The sequence below is a fragment of the Bactrocera tryoni genome, chromosome 5 (genome assembly GCF_016617805.1).
Source record: "Bactrocera tryoni isolate S06 chromosome 5, CSIRO_BtryS06_freeze2, whole genome shotgun sequence".
Lineage (NCBI taxonomy): Eukaryota > Metazoa > Arthropoda > Insecta > Diptera > Tephritidae > Bactrocera > Bactrocera tryoni.
Genome location: NC_052503.1, coordinates 70,911,344 through 70,930,759, shown reverse-complemented (window position 1 = coordinate 70,930,759; position 19,416 = coordinate 70,911,344). Strand labels below are relative to the sequence as shown.

The window sequence follows — 19,416 nt, the reverse complement described above, 5'->3', positions numbered from 1 at the left end:
TAGTCTCCTTGAAATAAAATTCTTTTATTAGAAAAATTGGTTGATCCTAGGGTATACTTTTAGCAATGGAACCAAATTTATTTAGGAAAAAATTATTTTAAATATATTTATTAGTATTTATATGTATATATATAAATACTATTGCAATATAAATTTCGGTTAAATAATTCTAAATTTAATTTCGGTTGTTTTTAAAATGGAAAATGTTTTAAATTTATTAATATTAAAGCAATTATTCGTCATTTAACTTGATTGCGCCTAAATGAATGCTTCTAAATTTTGCAGTTTAATATAATTATTCTTAATTGCGTACTTCTATAGATATAAAAATATATATGTAAGAAATCGATTGAGTCTAAATGGATACTTCTAGCTATAGAAACTTTTTTATTTAAAAAATTTCACCACGAAAATTTGCCAAGTTAGTTTACATGCGGCTTCTAATTCTAGTTTCTATTATTTTTCAAAAACCTAAGCTCATTTTCTTGAATGTTACTGTATTGCGCCTAAATGTATACTTCTCAAAATAAAATAAATTATCAAATTTACTGTGTCAGTGCTTTTGAAGACGAAGAAATAATGTCTCAACGCATTTCTTCCTTAGCTATATAATACTTATTTTAATAACTTTTAAAAATGATGTATGACAACTAAACTGTACTAATAACAATTTTGTACTTTTTTCAATTTCAGGTAAGTTTCTTTGCACACATTCAATAAAATCTCAAAACTGTAAGTAATTCGTTTGTATTAAAAATAATATATTATTCTGGAAACTATGCCAGATAACAATCCATCATAAGAACTATGATATCTGTATATACTTCTGCTATAACCAGGTCTCAACTTTATTGTAAGACAATAATTAAAGCAGAAAAGCTCAAGTTTACCAAAATTTCATACAACAACATTGTCTAAAAAATAGAAATTTGGAAGCAATCGTCTTAAAACCATAATAGTACTTTCAATGCCACCGGCTGTAGACAAACGAACTTAGAATACTGCTATTTTTCATTACTTTTCATATAACAACAAATATCAGGAAACCAGATTGACGAGTGGATTGGAAACTTAAATGTTTTCATGATTTTTCAACATCTGTTCAACAATAAAAAATATGTAGGAACCAGAAGAATTTTTGTAGTATATTATACTTTAAAAGTACAATGTATAATATTGTATATAATTTATATATCATATATATTATATTATGTATTATATATATTATATACGTAATTGTTTACAGTGTTTTTTTCCACATTTTTAAGACACAAAACATTATTTTAAAGATTAGTATTCCCCTAACGCTCCAAGAAAAATTTCTAAGCCACTCCACACATACATATACACATACAGCAATGCAACCCCCACCAGCAGCGGTAGGAAACACTCACCTGCCAACCAATAAAATTACGTTGATCTCTGACGCGTCACAACTTAAATTTATTTGACATTCCAAGAGCTGCTCATTGCTGGCAGAAGATTTACGCCCGTTTCAGCACAAAAACCGTTAAACACACACACACACAAACCAACACACGCAAGTACTGGCAGTATAAATTCTCATTTGCACTGAGCTCTTCTTTACAATTGGCATTTTTTACATTTTTATGCGCGTCAATGTCACTTTTATGGCCCCAACAGAGCTAAGGAAATCTTTAAAAAGCATAAAAATATATTTGAAAGCAAGTAAAAAATCCAAAAACAAATAATAATAAAAGTGCATTACCTGCTTAGCGACGGACCAACACAATTTAACCTGCTGCGACAGACAGTGGCAAGCAATGGAAAGAAAGCAAACAATTATGAGCATAAACCAGCTATGGTCGCTGTAAAAGTTGACTGTCACCAGGGGCTTTGGTAAGCCATTGGGTCATAAAAATTGCAATGCAGCATTATGTTGCATGCGGCTTGGTGACAGTGTTGCATGGTGGTCGTATCGAAATACGTTGGTTAGTTAGGAAGTTTTTTAAGAGAACTTTTGAGACTTTCTTGACATTCTATAATCCAAAATTTGAAAAAAATTTCAAAAGTGTGATCACATGGAAGTTTTGTGTGAATTTAGTGTTTTAAAACCAAAGTGATAACTTGTTCTCAAGAGAAATATAGCTTTTCCTACTAAAACTGAAGTAGACGCTTATTTTCGTCGCTGAAAGTTTTGATTTTGTAATTCTCAGACAGCTTATGAACTTTAATCCATAAATGTTGCGGTGTTTTCGGCTTTGTAGCATTTATTTTAATGAGAAATTATTTTTAATGTAAATATTTCAGCACTTTTTTTACTAATTACAAAATCTTTCTACAAACCTACCAAGCAAATTAAATGTTTCGAATATCATCTAATTATTTGTGACCTATCTTTACTACCCTTCGCAACTGGCAGGCACGTCTCTTAAAGTCGGTAATGGCAGTCAGTCAGTTTAACTAATTTGCGTACAATACTAATGAACTAATTTTACACTTGTCTGACGGCTATACACACCAAAGGAAAAATGTCTTTTGTACCACACAGCCGCCTACACAAACACCGCAGACGCTATAGACTCTATTTAACTCAAGCCTACAAATTTTCGAAGACTAACGAGTGAACCAAACGACTCCGAACGCATAAAGATACCCAAAGGACTAGCGATTTCAGTAAATGAGTGCGTGTAAAGCGCAAAGTTGGCAAATGCGCCTCGAAGTAAGCCAAACAGCGGTCAGGTTGAAAGGCAGTCGTCATTGTGCTTTGAGACATTTTACTAAGGTGGAAACAAAGGCAATTTTCTTGGCTCTTTATACTGCGCATATACAGTTTGGTAGCTTTTACATACTTATACAAAAGTAATTCCTACCGCTTCCGACAGCAAGTGCAGGCTATGAAATATCACAAATCATATATTTTATAAGTCGCCCTGATGCAAAGGCATTTATTTGTAGAAATTTCAACTGTCATTCAGCGTTGCTTTAAAGCAACTGACAAGCAACCGTCATGAATTCACACTTTACTCCTAAGAGTGTGCTGCTCTGCGTATATTTATTTCATTTCTTGCAAGGAGTTTGAGTAACCTTAAGTTTGTCGCTCTGGTGGCTGCCAACTTTTTGACAATTGTCTCTCAAAACAATTGCGCTCAAAGGTCCTTTGGGGGCACGCGCACCGCAACAAACGCACGCACACAAAGAGTGTGAGAGATCGAGCACGGGGGAGCGCCAAATGATAAAGGGCAGCTCATTTAGCTGCATAGCTGTTGAAAGGAGTTAAGTACAGACTGCGCTTACGTCCTCAGCAGTGTGACAGCCTGGCGTTGGAGGAGAGGTATAGTGGGCGTAGAGCGACTTCTGTGTCAGGCATTCAGCCTAGTGCTATAGACATGGCATGCGGCTTGGTATTCAGCTAATAAACGCCTAAATGGCTGAAAAGGGTTTAAGTAAATTTCTGTACAATGCGCTCCCCTTTACCGCCAACGTGCAAGGCTTTTAAGTAAGTGTTGCTACGTTGCTCGGGGACAAATGCGAATGAGCTGCTTACTTTGTTAAGGAATTTGCAGGCAACGTAAGGAATTTCGACAATGCAAGTGAAATAGTAGAAATAATAGGAAATGGCGACGTTAGAAAAATATTTTTGTGGCATTTATATAAGTGTTCTTGTAAAATTATTTCCTTAAAATTTTTTTAACCGAAAAATTTAGAAAGGTTTGTGTCCAGTAACTTAAATTTCAAGCTTTATTCAATTGAAATTCGTACTACTGTTGCTAGTATGCTCACTCTCTTTAAAAATAATATAATAACTTTAACTGCAAAAATTTCCATCAACACTTTTGCGGTTTCCGCAAAATTGCCTTGCATTTAATTACTGAAATTACAAATTAATTTCATAGCTTACCTCACTACTACACTACAAACAACTTATATAACCGTTAACCAGCAATGAAAGCAAAAAAGTCCGAAAAATGCTCACTTAATCTTAACCAACAGCACTGATTGCCTGCCTTCGTTGCATACTTACAGGTTTCAACGCATACACTTGCACGCTTGTAAGCCTGTGTGCAATTGCATTTGCCTGCGCTTGACTTTAACCGCAAGCTTTTAACCACATTTCAATTAATCAACCGCAAATTTCTGAAACATGCGTGTTTGTTATTAAAATTTCATTTATGTCGCAAGCAGGCGCCACAACTAATATATTAGATATTAAATGCGAAAGCACACACACGTACGCCTGCAACTCACATGCACAGAGTTATGCCACAAAAACTTCATTTATGTGCAGCTACAGTTGCATGTGTGTAAGGCTACGTCTTCAACTTCTTCTTGGCTTCTCAATCACAGTTGTGGCAAATGCTTGGTCTTGCTGTTGACAGCACAGAAATTACAGCAAATGTAGGAATACAAGGATTTGTTGCAAATAAATACATATATTTGTTGGTTAAATGCATGCATATTCATAATATAGATGTGTATAGGTATGCATTCCTGTACTATAGTTTTACAATTGGAAGCAGTTGGTGCTAAATGTGTATATATTCAGAAATATTCAAATATGACTGCTTTTGTGAGTAACCAGAGGTCTTGTGAATGCCAGAAATTATCGAAAAGCTATATTATTTAGTCATAGATTACTTATTATTTTCTTATTCCATATATTATATATAAATAATATTTTTTTCGAAATTTTTTTTTCACTTAAAATGGTCAAATATTTCACCTAACTTCAGCTCAAATTATACATACATAAATACACTTTTGATATCATGAATAGATATCTCAAACTGACATTTGAAATATACTAAGAGTCCTTCCAGATGTTTTCACCTACTATCAGAACCGAATTTAATTTAAATTTGAAAATTGGTTGAAACACAATAGAGCATAGATCGCAAAGTATTCCTCAACTTTAAGCCAGGCTAATCGAAATTTAATGAAAGATAAAAACATGTTCTCCTCCACAAGCTTATTTATCATTTTAGGAGCATATTATTTACCATTTATGTTTTTAAATACGTAATATAACTAAACTTTCTTATACGGATTATCTACGATTCTTATCTACAGTCCCATAAAGATACATGGCGCCATACTGGTACTAGCCTTCAAAAATATAGCTATAAATAGAGCTATTTTTCATTGATGCTTTGTTGGAAATTAGGTTGTTTCTGTGCCTGTTTTTGTTAGACCAAAGTAAGCTAGGTGCATCTTTATCTGTATGCTATTTTAATGGCTTCCATATCCTAGTGAATATATTGTGCAAATGAGTCCAAAAATACCTCCTAGTTTGTTGCTGTTAATCACTCTATAAACCGGCTAAGAATTGCAGAGTATAGCTGTCGTTATTTATGAAAGCTTTTGCACTACATTAGCGCCACCTATATGCCACATTTGTATATTATTTCTGGCACGAATTTAGTGAACAAATTTGTGAAAATGTCAAATAGTAATTATGATCAGAATGGTAAGCCGAATGACGTGGCGGGTCCCAAACCCAGCGCACAACTCTATGTAGGGGGTGTTTCGCCTTCTCACTTTAGCTCGCCTTCGAACTGATGTTCTTAGGCTACCTAGAAGATACTTGTTCAAAGACCGGAAGGTATGAGCTGCTTGAACTATGTGTAAAATAATCGTTTCTGGCCACTCCCAAGTGAATGGCGATCAGAGAACTTTCCTCACTTGCGTGAACTTCTACACATGACTCCATCCTCCAATTAAGAAGAAGAAGTACAAACAATTTCATAACCTTATCAGTCGGTCCTTGCCTTTATTCCTGGCATGTTTGAGTCATACCTACTTTATTTTCTTGCCGTTTGCTATCGAGAATTCATATGAAGTTCTCTTTTGATTGTTCACAGCGGGTGTAGTAGTTCCATTTGTCTAAAGAGGCTCTTAGTTTTGCCAACTCGTCCGCTTTTTCATTGGCGAAAACAGTTCTGATATCGAGAACCCAAATTGTGGACAAGTCGCGTTAAACTAGCAGTACATTAAGCGTGGGAAAGAATTCCTGCAGTCTTTGACTATGTTGGAATTAATAGTAGTACTTCCGCTTCGAAGATGCTGGCTGCGTCTGGTAGGCGTATAAAAAGAGAGATGTTGTGATCAGTTTATTTTAGATCCGTCGGTATGGATAGAGGCCGTAACCTCCTATCTTAATTTACTTCTTCTCCATTCAGATCTTCTCTCTGGAACCTGACTCGAAAATGATATTGATCGGAATACTAAAATGACAGTGAAGTGACAGCCACATATCGGCTTGGACAGACAAAAACTACTTATAAACATTTGCGCCTTAAACTAGGCAACGCTACATAAAAAACAGGTTAATTAGAAACACACTGCGGAGGTTACACGTGTCATTAGTGACTGATTTTCAAAAACGAGTTTGTAAATATAAATCGCTCTTAGTACTGACCGAAAATTAATCAAATTTAGTAGTGCGAGTGCTGTTGTTGTATAAGGAAAACAGCAACAATTAAATAGAGGCATAACTGACTAATAAAGATAGCCATTAAAAGCAATAGCAATTAGCAGTAAAAACAAACAATTAGAAATTAAGCAGCAGCAGGCATTTATATACACACTTATAGACATCATACTCACATTTAGCCATATGCATACACATACATAGACCTATGCATATATGTATATACATACATGAGAAAGCGTGTATTTGTTAATACTAATGCGTATAATGGAATTTTGAAAATATTGCTTAAATACTATGCAATGTGTATCTGTGTGCGTGACACTCAAATTTACTACCAAAATTAATCGCGCGTTTCAAACTGTCATACGCTTGCTCTACTTTATGTTTCACTGATATATATGTATGTATATACAAACACACTATAACTACAACACTGAGTTATGTTTTATAAACACATTTATGCGCACTGTTGATTGCCATCAAATTTCGATTTCTGCATTTTCCTCCAGCCAAATATGACGCACTCACTAATTATCTATTTGCTGCTCGCAGCAGCCTTTGCTTGTTTATGTTTTGAACATTTATTTTGTTTTTACTGTCGAAATCTGTTTTTCCAATTAGTTGTGCGTCGGTTGGTGTGCGTTGTGCGTGCGAATTTTGCTGTATTTAAATATCTGTGTATTTGTTGAAAATCAATTACGCTAATGTCAATGCTTGTCATTATAATTATAAGTGAAAATATTTCACTTTTTGACCATGCAATTATAAAAGCAAATTAAAATTAATGGCAATACTGGCGCACAGTGAATAAGTGTTTGTATTTCTCTTTCATAAAACTTGTTTACGTGCACAGAATTATTGCAATTGTGAAAGAAAGCAAGTGACAGCAAATGAAACAAGAGAGCAAAATAAATTATTTGAATTTATTAGACAACTTTCAATTAAATATTTATAGCTGAAGAGTTATGTGAAGTATATGTATGTATAATAAGATTTTTATAAATAAGATTTTTTGCAAAAACTAATAAAATACAAATATCGGGTGAATACAACAGATCTAACACAATAAATACCCAATTTCTAAGTAATTTATATACATTATTTAGTAATCTATCAGCATAAATATCGCATTTCTAATCACTATATGTACCGAGTCATACAGAGATCTGCACAAAAATTCAGATATTTCAGTAGCCTGATCGTTCAATTTACATTTATTATATGATATTGTGTTCCGATCTGAACAATATTTTCGGAGATAGTAGACATGCTTTGGACAGTAATCTGCGCCGAACTTCATGAAGATGTCTGCTCACATAATATAGCGTTCCATACAAAGCCTTGAGTTTAACCGTTCAGTTTGTATGGCAGCTATATGCTATATTTGTCCGCTCTGCACATATTTCTCGGAAAGTACATATATTAATCGCTTGGATTATTATCTATGCCAAATTTCGCACAGATACCTTCTAAAATAAAGAAGTTTTCCTTACAAGAACTTAACTCCCTAATGTTCAGTTTATATGGCGGCTATATAAATTGATGATTCTATTATGGCAATTTTGACAGATAAGCTTTTTTTGTGCTAGAAAAAGACGTGTGCGAAATTTCAAATACATCATGCTAACCAAAAACATTCTCTTAGGGTATAAAAGTATTTATAAGTACCATTTAAAGGGGTAAGTTTTGGTCAAATATGACCTGGAGTGTATAAAGAGTATATTCGAAGACAACAGCTCACGGATGATAACATTTTTTTCATTTTGAAATTTACTTTGATCTTTTAAATGTAGTTTTGTATATCTTGAAGCATGCTTTTTGGCTTCGATCGCAAATAACATTTAAAAAAAAAATAAACATGACTTTTTAAGGTTTCCGACGTTTCTTTTTGGCTGTAACAAACATGGTAAAAACAAAATATACCCTTTTTAGGATATAAAAATATGTATCATTACCATTTAAAGAAGTCTGTCTAAGTCAAATTTAACTGTGAGTGTTTAAAGAGTAAATTCGACTACAAGAGCTCATGTATGATAACATTTTATTCACCTGGCAAATAACTTTTAACTTTTTAATGTCGTTTTGCATACTTTGAGGCATATTTTTGGCTTCAGTCGCAAATAACTTTTAAAACTCCTTTAGTTAACGCTATCATGTGTAAATGTTAATCTACGCGTAAATAAATGACACTAAACATTCATATAGTAATAAAGAAACACCTATTTTAGCACCCTTTATCTAGCACATTCTCATTTATTACTTCGTTTCTCATTCAAAACACATTTGAAATTATTTTTACCTCAACTACTAATCTCATGTACCGTCATTAAATGCCAATTTACATGTCAATGTGCACAGACGTCTGCACACAAAGGCAATAAAGTGGCCGAAGGGCTGCACATTATTACATATGTGGAAAGCGAAAACCATTAGCTTTTTACCTGCCAGCTAAAGCAAAGACAACAAATGACTACCATGAAAAAGCGCACGGTGAGAGTACCAGCATTTAAAATACAGTTACACAACTGACATTTTAGTGAGGTTGTCCAGAGAATCTTTTGCCGCTGAGCCTGCCTTTTTCTGGAACGAATTGAAAATCGTGCATAAAACAGAAAAGTCAAAATTGCGCCAGACAATTAGCAACTGTCTGCAGTTAACTCATTTTTATAACAAAAAAGTTGCAAAACAGGGGTCTAAGTTCTTTGAAAAAATGTTGGCTGAAGCCTGCAACAGAAAAGTCATAAGCAAAGTAAAAAATTGCTGCCACAAACAGCGGCATAGACACAAATTATAAAACGGTATTGGAAAAAGTTAACACAAGGGCTGGTGTTTGTGTAGCATACCACTAGGCGCTTGAGCGCACCTGGTCATTTCATGTGGTTAGCAATTTCTGAACGCTTTTGCACATTTGCTGATTTTTTTTTTTACTATTTGTTGCAAGCTATTTTTACTTTTTGACGGACCGTAGAGACGAAAAGGCAAAAATTGCCGCTTAGGCTTTAACATAGCATGCCAGCACATAGAAAAAAAATTAAAATAAATTGTAGCTAACTAAAGCGCCAGCTAAAATAACCATTGCTGTTGTTACAAGCTGCTGACCGCCTTTGCTGCACCGGATAATTGCGCTGGCGGCTGTAGTAAAAGCAATAAAGAAATTGAAAAGGAGCTACTGTATATTTTAACATTCTCTAGCACATACATAAGCAATATGATGTGTCATAAGTGACTAGCCAGGCAGCATGCAGTTAACGGTCAGCTAGCAGCTGCCCTCGGCTCGCCGTCCTCAAAAAAATATATTAAGCAATTTTTTGCTGAAATTCAACACTTGCTCCAGCATTAAACCAACACATTCATACATATGTGCCCTGTGTGAGTGTTGTAAGACTATTCGCCAGCTCAACATTGAGCAATCAGACCGTGACTGCTGCACATTCCATGCTGCAACTACACGGTGACTTTATATTTGCCAAATGGCGTGCCTCACGTGGCACTAAAGGAGCCACTTAGCTTGTCTGTATGTGCCTAATGGGCTTTATTATTATAGCGATTTCCTGCCTTACTTGTTTTATACTTGAAAGGTTGAAAACTTGAAAATAAGTGAGGAAAAATATATTTTTATAAAAGAAGATGCTGACCAAAGCAGGCTATCTGCTCAGTATGATCGACTTAGTCACGGCTTTCATTAGGAAAATTAACTTACTACGCCTTAAAAGACTTTAAATTTTACCATAAGTTAGCCAACAATACTAAAAAATATCAAAATATGTAAAAATCTCTAAAAATAAGTGTTTTATGGATGCACTTATTTTGCTCAGCACTATGCTACAGCTTATATACAAACATGTTTGTCTTTTATTAAACTGCTTATATCAAAAACGTGCATACCACGCTGCAAAATTAACCTCAAATTTGTTCAATTCAACCAACGCGCCTTTGTCTATGCTACAAAATTCATACAAACGTCATTTAAAGCCATTTAAAGCGCTACTAACGACCTTCAACATGTTCTAGGTCTCTATTTATGTGCAAATGTGTCAAGATTTGTAATTAGCAGCAAGCAGGTGCAACACATAAGCATTTAAGAGCTAACACATATACACAATTTTACTCGTGAACACACACATTTGCTACAAACAACAGCCAATAATTGTATAAAAACAGCTTGCTTGCCACTTTGCTTGCACAAAATTTCATGCAATTTTATTTTTACTTTTATTGCTTTTAATTTTAGTGCGACCAAGAAGAAGATTGCCTGCAACAAGCAAGCACACACAAACACACGCTGTTGCTTTGTGCGCAATTACTCCTTGGTGCGCCATCTGTTGCCAATGAAGCTATTGTCTGTAAGTTTTACGCCGCATATGTATAAATATTCAAGAGACCCAATGGTCTACTCGGCGCTCGAGTTGAATTGCTGAGCAGTCGTGCACAATTATATATACAAATGCCTGTGTTACACCCATTATGCATGTGTGTGTGTGCATATTTGATATGTGTGTAGTTTCCTTTTCGTAGCTGGCCGAGCCAAATGAAAAGTACTCTGGCTATTATTAGCTTAACTACAGCAATATGTCCTTCAACAGCGCACACACAACCAGACGCTTATCCACACATACATATAAAAGCGCTCACACATTTGCTTCATGCGTATTGCTATATCACTCACACATTTACGCAGACAATCAGCCAGTTTAATGTTAAAAGTTTGGTCATATTAAGTATCAGCAAGGAAGTATGCACTTCCAAAAGGAGTTCATACACTTAACTCGAATGTTGGCAGGCAAGTTAGCGCTGCAAGTTCAGTCTTGGGTAAGCAGTTTGCTACAATTTGTGGCAGCGCCACTGTTGCTCCTTTGTCTTTGTTCCAATTCTTTCATATTTTTTTTTTTTGCTACATCTTTGCTTTGTTATTTTTGCATGTTGCGCCTGCGGCTGTATCACGATAATTTTATACTAAATACTGACAGCTACGCTTGTGCATATACAGTTACATGTGTGTGTGTGTGGCAAGTATCCTTTTGTTGCTCATTACAGCTCACAATTGCTCTCGGTAATATCTGACGCTATCTAAGCACTAATTTTATAACAAATTCGCAGCTGCGGGGCAAACGCTGTACATGCTCGTACATTTATGTATAGAAATGTATACGTTTTCATACTCTTTCATGCTTTTTAGTAACAGCTTGATAGCACTTTCTGCTTCTACTTATATCATTGGCTACTTATACAATCCTTTCAATGCAATCTTGATATTATAATCAAAAGTGTTTCCAAAAAACGTGTACAATAACTAGTAATTAATTGAGATAATTAAGTATTTTCTAAAGAAAATCTTTTTCAGTTGAATTTTTGAATTGTAAATCCTTATAATCTGAACATTTATTTCAGACTTTGAGGTTTATCAAAAACCCTATCAAAATAGGAGTGATGCGCGGTTGAATATTTCTAATAACGTAAATGTAATGACTACTTTTCCAGCTCCGATATCTTCCTAAACATCGAAAGAATCTTATTTCTTAATACAGAACCTTAAACCCGACTTAAGTTACATACTTTTAGTGGTATTATTGAGTTGCAAATTCTAAACTGACTTTAGAGTGTTATGTGTCAGGAACTGTGTCGACAGTTTCCGATGCACAACTAAAGAGTTTAACCTAACATATTAAGTACTTCTCAGGCCCCTAGCACTTCGTAAATATCTAAGGCGAGTGCTTGAAAGTCATATCTGAATACAAAATCTTAAACTCGAGTTAGATGTGCCAACCGAAAGTCCACTAAATATAAAATATTTAACTCAGCGCTCGCAACATACATAAGCACAAAAACTCAAACTCTAGTATTAGGTTTCGCAAGTCAATGCTAATCAACGGTCTCAGCACGCAACGCGAAATCTAAAACTCGAGTTAGTGAAATGGCAATGTATAGCTCAGCGCTTTCAACCTGCATAAACAGGAAAACTTGAGTTAAACTCAGCGGTGGCAACACGGAATGCGAAACTTCAAAAGGAGTTAGTGAAATGATTTTGTTAAACTCAGCGCATTCAACACGCTTAAACTCAAAATTTCAAACTCGAGTGATTGAGGGTTTCACAAAACTAAACCTCAAACTGGAGTTAGTGCAGTGGGTTTATTAAACTTCATAGTTCACAGGGTTCGTAGAAATTAGTTTGTTAAACTCAGCGCTTTCAACACCTATAAACGCGGAACCCCGAATTCGTGATTTAATAGTCTTATATAAAACAAAAAATAATATTAAAAATATCATATTCTATATAATCGAATAAATTCAAAGCTAGCCTTCCGTTCTTTGACATGCCACATGGTTATCTATATTATCCGAATTATTTTGGTCCTTTGTTTTTTCTTCTCTTTCTTCACTGATCGGCAACACTAAAGCCACACCTAGCCGTCGAATGGCAGCTCATGAATCTCTTCAGGTTGTTCTTCGTCCCAAATGTGGCAATTTTGCTTGCTTATGTACCCTTTGAACCAGAAGTGGGCCTCATCGCAGAACTAAATTTGGCTCGCAATTGTGGGATCTTTTTGGAATCTTTAAAGAGCTCGCTCTATAGGCCAAGCGGTGTCACCTAAGAAGGTCGAGCAGCTTCAGCTCTTGCAGAAGCTGTATTTTGTACTAAAACAATAAACGACACTTTCTGTGCTATTTCTTCAACATTACCTCTCGGATTTCAAAATATTTATAAATTTTACTCACGCCAAAATGTATGCTACAGGTTTTCCTAACCACTAAACGTGACTAGTACTTCTAAATATGTAAATGACTGCAAAGCTAGCTTTGCTCATATCAAATATATCAAAAATATATTCTAAACATATGTATACTTTTTTTCACACATTTTCCCTCAATGCAAACTGAAAGTGCTTAATAACCTTTAGTATTTATAAAATTTGCCACAAAATATTAGACACATAACTTATGATATCACTATTATTTTTGCCATATATTTTTATTAAAATCTCAACAGCATATTAGCGCCGATAAATCAAGCAGCTAAGCCAGCAGGTACATATGTATATCATTTGATTTATAAAGAATTGTGCGATTTTTAAGTAGTGGCTATGACTGAAAGTTTTATATAAATGTATACGTATTGTAATTTTTCGTATCGCTGTGCGTATGTATGTGTGGTCGCATCTTTATTGAGTATTCGTAAAACTTATTCGTAAGTATATTATTATTTTTAGGAAAACTATTTAAAATAAAAAAAATATAGTATTAAAGTTACATAAAGTTTAGGCAAACACATTGGCTGAAAACTTTCGATACCAAGCAGATTCAAAACAAGCTATGAAGTGCAATAAACAAATTGCTGAAATAGCTACAAAAAACGTTAACTAATTACAGCGAATTTAAGAAGTCCAAAAAAATGAAATCTATATTAAATTACAAAAACAATCAAACAATTTTAATACAAATTCACATATATATTTGCGTCGATTCGTTAATTTGTATTTTGTCTAAAAATTGTACTTCTTTGCATTCACTGCGCCTAAAAGCATATTTCAAAAATGTTTCTACTAGCTTTCTTGTCTACTTTTAGGCGCAAAACTAGTGTCACATAAAATTTGTGCTAATTTAAAAAATTTCAATTTATTCGAAACATTTTACTCTTTGACACCACTGCGCCAAAAAGTATGCATCAAAAATGTGTTCAGTGACTTTCTTGTCTACTTTTGGGCTCAAAATTATATGCTAGTGTTACATTAATTTGGCGCTAATTCCAAATTTTGTACTTATTCCAAAAAATTTTCCCCTTTTACATTTAGAGCGCTTAAGAGTATACTTCAAAAATATGTACACTAGGTGTTTAGTCTATTTGTAGGCGCAATAGTAGTGTACCAATTCAAACTTTTGTACTTTATTCGAAAAATGTACTTCTTTGCAATCATTGCGCTTCAAAGTATGCTGCAAAAATATGCTCAATAGGTATTTGCCTACTTCTGGGAGTAATATTTTGTACTAGTGTTACATAAACTTGTGCTCTAATTCAAAAGTTTCTACTTTATTCAAAAACTTTCATTCCCTGTGCCTAAATATATTCTACAAAAATACGTTCAAAAACTTTATTGCCTACTTTGAAGCGAAATTTTATATGCCAGTGCTATACAAGCAAGTTTTCGAAACTAAAGCTGTTTTCTTATGTGCATTCCTAGTTGTTTCGAATCTGCTTAGCCCAAATTATTATTAACAAAACCCTTAAAAGCTATCTATTAAAATAATTGCCACTTTAAATGTTAAAACAAAGTTTTATAGAGTAAAACTTTAAGCACAAAACAAACATTTAGATAAACATTTATTCAAAATTTTTACTAAAGTTACAATTTTTGTCTTTTCTTCTTTTTCTTCCTTTTTTTGCTCTACCAACTCCAACTCAACTACATAAAAACTGAAAAAAAAACAAAAAATATATCAAAACTAAAAAAAAATAAAAAAATAAAAATGCTGTAAATCGTACAACAAAAATTGGCACAATTTCCTTACAAAAATCAAAATTCCCCCCACCAACAAAAACAAAAAAAAAATTGTGAAAATATTACTTGCGTGCTGAACACGTGCAAACTTCCACAACTTCCTCTCGCTCTACTAACAAATCAAAATTATTTTGCATACTGCTGCTTTCTGCTGGAATTTCGTATAAATACTTTTTTCAATTCTTTTTTTATTTTGTGCATAATTCGAAAATATAAAAATTCGCGTTTCACATCTAACTGTTTCTGGTTTTATAATATATATTTTTTTGTTTGATTTTTTATTATTTATTTTTTTGAACTCTTTTTTCTCTTTTTTACATTCAATCATAAAACTCGCTACTTGAATTGCTTGAAAAATTAAAAAATAAAAAAATTCAAACTGAAATTTTTTTTGGTTTCCTTTTCGCAATAAAATAAAATTGTACTCAAATGTGAAACAAATTAAACAACAAATGAAAAACCCATAAACTTTTAATGCAAATACTATTTTTAAATAAATGTTGTAACGTTTTCTTATTACAAATACAAAAAAAAAAAAACAAATTTTAAATATTCCAAATATATTTAAATGTTGTAATGTTTTGTACTTTGGCGCTCGTTTCAATGTGCATTCGTTGCGTACGTTCGTTATATCGTTGCATTTGTTACATTTTATATACATGCATATAATTTGCTCTTAACTCGTTTGTCTACTTAATGGGAATACAACCTTCATTATATTTATTGAAAATTTTTTATTTTAAAATATTTTACAATATTTTACCTCTCATCCTTTTTTTGACATATTTTACAATTTTTCTGTTTCTCTGCTACCACATTGTTGCTTTTTTTGGCAATGTATATTAATTTTAATGCTCCACTACTTTGTGGCCGCGCCGCATATTTTCTCCAACCCTTTTTCGTGCATACCACTAAATCTCCATGAACACCTTATTCTTTTACCACCATTATGATACCCATAAACTACTTGCTCCATATTATTTTGCTAATATTGAAATATTTTATAACTCCTTGTACTCATAATTTGTATATCTTTCTTTTTTCTTTTTTTCTTGTTTCTTTAATTTCTCCCAACCGCAATAAAACCCTTTCCTCAAACAAAAAATTAAATAAATTAAAATGTATGCGTTCACTTTGTACTCCCTTATCCGATCACTCCATACGCCCACACCCAACCACATCCACTCCCACCCAACGCTCCGCCGCTATCCATCGTATATTTGTGCCTTTTTGTATGGACTGCTACTTATCTGCGTAACGTCGGCTATCGTAAATATATTTAGAGCATTTAGATCGCAAACTGTTCGTTGGTATGCTAAGCAAGCAACAAACCGAAGAGGATGTTAGACAAATATTCAGCCCTTTTGGCAGCATAGAAGAGTGCACCATATTGCGTGGTCCGGAAGGCGCCAGCAAAGGTGAGTACAAACGATTTTTGCAAATTTTCTTGTATTTCCTTGATCTATGTGTGTAATTGTAATTTGTTAGTTAAACATTTATAGTTAAATGAAGTAAGTATATAAAATGTATAAAATGTCATAGACATAATTTTTAAAAATTGTGATGCAAAAAAAACTTAAAAAATTATATTAATGAAAATCACTGAATTTACTTACGAGTAATATCAAAATATCGACAAATTAATATTATACTCGAAAATTTCGACTTGAATGTGAAGGAATAATAAAGACAAATTTAGCAGTGAAGAAGCTGACTGATTGATACAAATACTATTATCGATAGCAGTGAAATCAAAATTTATTTTTAAGCTTTCACTATTCAGAGCTTTGATCTGTTTGAGCTCTCACTATTAGTAAAAGCTTTCATGTTATTTGAGTTCTGATATCTCACTATGTTAATACTCAATTTACTTACTTCTATCAAAACTATTTTTTTTTACCAATTCTATTATCGATAACAATCAAATCGGAATTTATTTTTGAACTTTCATTTTTTAAAGTTTTCATGCTTTTGAGCTTTCTCCACAATAATCCTGTTAGTAGGCGCAAATATTCAACTTATTCGAAAAAAAAAATTTTAGAAAGAGCTTTCAATTTTTTTTAATTATTATAAAGCGTTCATCTTTTTGAGCTTTCACTACTTATTATTGCTACCAATAATAGTATCGAAAACAATCAAAACGAAATTTCTTTTTGAACTTTCATTTCTTAAAGCTTTCATCTCTTTGAGCTTTCTCTAGAATAACACTGTTCTAATTTTCATTGAGCTTTCACTTTATTATTGGTAGGGAAAAGTATTCAACTCATTTGATTAAATTTCTTTACTTTCACTTTTTTGAACTGTAATATATTTTAGCACTTATTTTATGATTTATTTTTTTTTCTAAACTCCTTACATAAAAAACTTGTGCGTTTTTATAAACTTCAGTTCAGCTTTTACTTAAGTTCTTTGGTCAGTAACTAGAACTGAAACTTGTCTTCGAGAAAAAATATTTTGAATATTTTTCATCCTCAAAGAAAGGAGTTTTCAATGAAAAGTTTTTATTGCAGAGAGCTTTCCCTCATACAACTTCAGGATTCATTCATTCTTCAGATTTCATGTTTGTGAGTTAGCTTTCACGAATATTTTAGGCATTTACCGTTACAAGCTTTCTATGAAAAGCCTTCGTTGTAGAGAGCTTTCACTTTTATAACATCTTGTATAATATATTTGGTTTATTTTTCAGGAGCTTTCACAAATATATTTTTTTTTCAACAGCTTTTACAAATATTTTAAGCATTTACAATTATGAGCTTTCATTGCAAAGAGCTTTCACTATTATAACTTCTTGTACATATATCATGTTGCAATTTTAAGCGCGTTTTCCTTTTGCAAGCACTCAACTAACTTCAAAATCATTTTAGAAAGTCCTGGTTACTTATTTTCAATAACTAAAGCTATTTCCTTAAACCAACCAAGCGCTTTCCATAATTTAAATTTTTAGCTTTAAACCTTATTTATATGCAATAAAATGCACTTGCATTAAATAAAGATGAAAAAGCTTAAAAAAGCACGCGTTCATTGCCGCACCGAAGTTTTAGTTAATGCTCACGTTGCTACAGTTATTGCTCAACACACATACACATACCAATCATTTCAGTGTAGCTATAATCGCCAACAGTTATAGCAGTTGTTGTTGTTGACGCAAGCAATACTTGCAACATGGCTGCTACCGCTGGCCGTTGATAATGATGTTTCCATTGATATGCAATACCGCGCAGCAGCCAACAACAGCCACTAGCAAACAATTGAGCAACGTGCGGCAGCTGGTGCATTGAACCAAATAATAATCACAAACATAACAATAACAATTACATATACTCAGCAGCAATCAATGTAAACACAAACAAGCAAGCACACACACTTCCGTATATACGTATGTATGCATGTGTGTATGGCAACTTAACATTTATAAAAATGAAGTAAACAGTTCAATTAAAGTGCCGTGTCGCATACCGAAACCTCGTCTATTAAATGCAACGCCGCGTGCTGTTAGTCGCCTGGTCGCATGGTTCATTGGGCCGCAGGGCTAAATGACTGAATGGCTGGGCGGCTGTCGCGCCAGCTAAGCGACTGGCTAACTGGCGATATGTTTGCCCGCATGGTTGGCTTTTCGCTGCGCACTATTTACTTTGTGGCAGCGCTGAGCGTGCAACACACACACATGCATACAAAATACAGTTACATAGTAACGGCGTGTAAGCGCGCAGCATGCGCTGACATAAAATTTTATTTAATGTTATGCCAAAGTTAAATATTTAAATGTGCTGCCATTTTACTGTAGTCTGCTTTTGGGCGCAACTGCAAATGTGCATGCAAAGCAGTAACATTTTATTTTATTATGTCAAACTTTGAAAATTATTCCATTTTAGTTGTATTTAGTTCGTTTTTCTCCCGCGTGTATTACTATGCAGCATTCTGTTGTTATTGTTGTTTGCGCTGTGTTTGCATATCTTTTGTTATGCGTCATTGCTCTGTGATTATTTTAAGTTGTATTCTAACTTTGGTCATTTTTGTATTTTATCTGTGCTTTTTGTTTGGCTTTTTATTTTAAACTTCCGCACACACACTCTTCACATTGTCTGTGTATGTGAGTGTTTTTGTTGTTTTCCTACGCAGTGTTTAATATTCTTTGTTTGTTTATTATCATTGTGCGCTTTTTTATTATTCTTTCTCAATTTTGTTGTTTGCAACGATGAACTTTTGCATATGATAATAGTCATTGTATTTTTTATTTGACCCCATCCCTCTCTCTTCCTCTTCTTCATTCGCACCTTGTTGTTCCAGTTGCTATTGTTTTCATTGCTTTATTCTTGCCTAATTTCTATGCATTTCCATTTTTTAACTTTTTTTTTGCTTCCGAGCAAATATATTTCTCTACATTAAAATGGCGTATAAAGTGTCTTTGTTTGGCAAAAACATATTGTTTATACTATTTCGCATAAAAAGTGGGTGAACCGTATATTTTGTGCTACTAAATTCTATATATGCTAATACATGCAAATTCCAGGGAATTTTGAATATTTTTTT

General features: G+C 33.5%; 1 protein-coding gene across 7 annotated transcripts in view; it reads left to right on the top strand.

Moving 5' to 3' along the window:
• LOC120776614 (CUGBP Elav-like family member 4) overlaps nt 1-19,416 on the top strand; it is a 975,983-nt gene that overhangs the window by 755,268 nt on the left and 201,299 nt on the right. For 6 of the 7 annotated variants that reach the window (XM_040107404.1, XM_040107406.1, XM_040107405.1 and 3 more), the window contains one exon: nt 16,170-16,304. The exons of the other annotated variant lie outside the window; for it this stretch is intronic. In XM_040107404.1, coding sequence (XP_039963338.1) covers nt 16,170-16,304 — 135 coding nt within the window. The remainder of the gene's footprint in view (nt 1-16,169; nt 16,305-19,416) is intronic. 7 annotated transcript variants of the gene reach the window in all.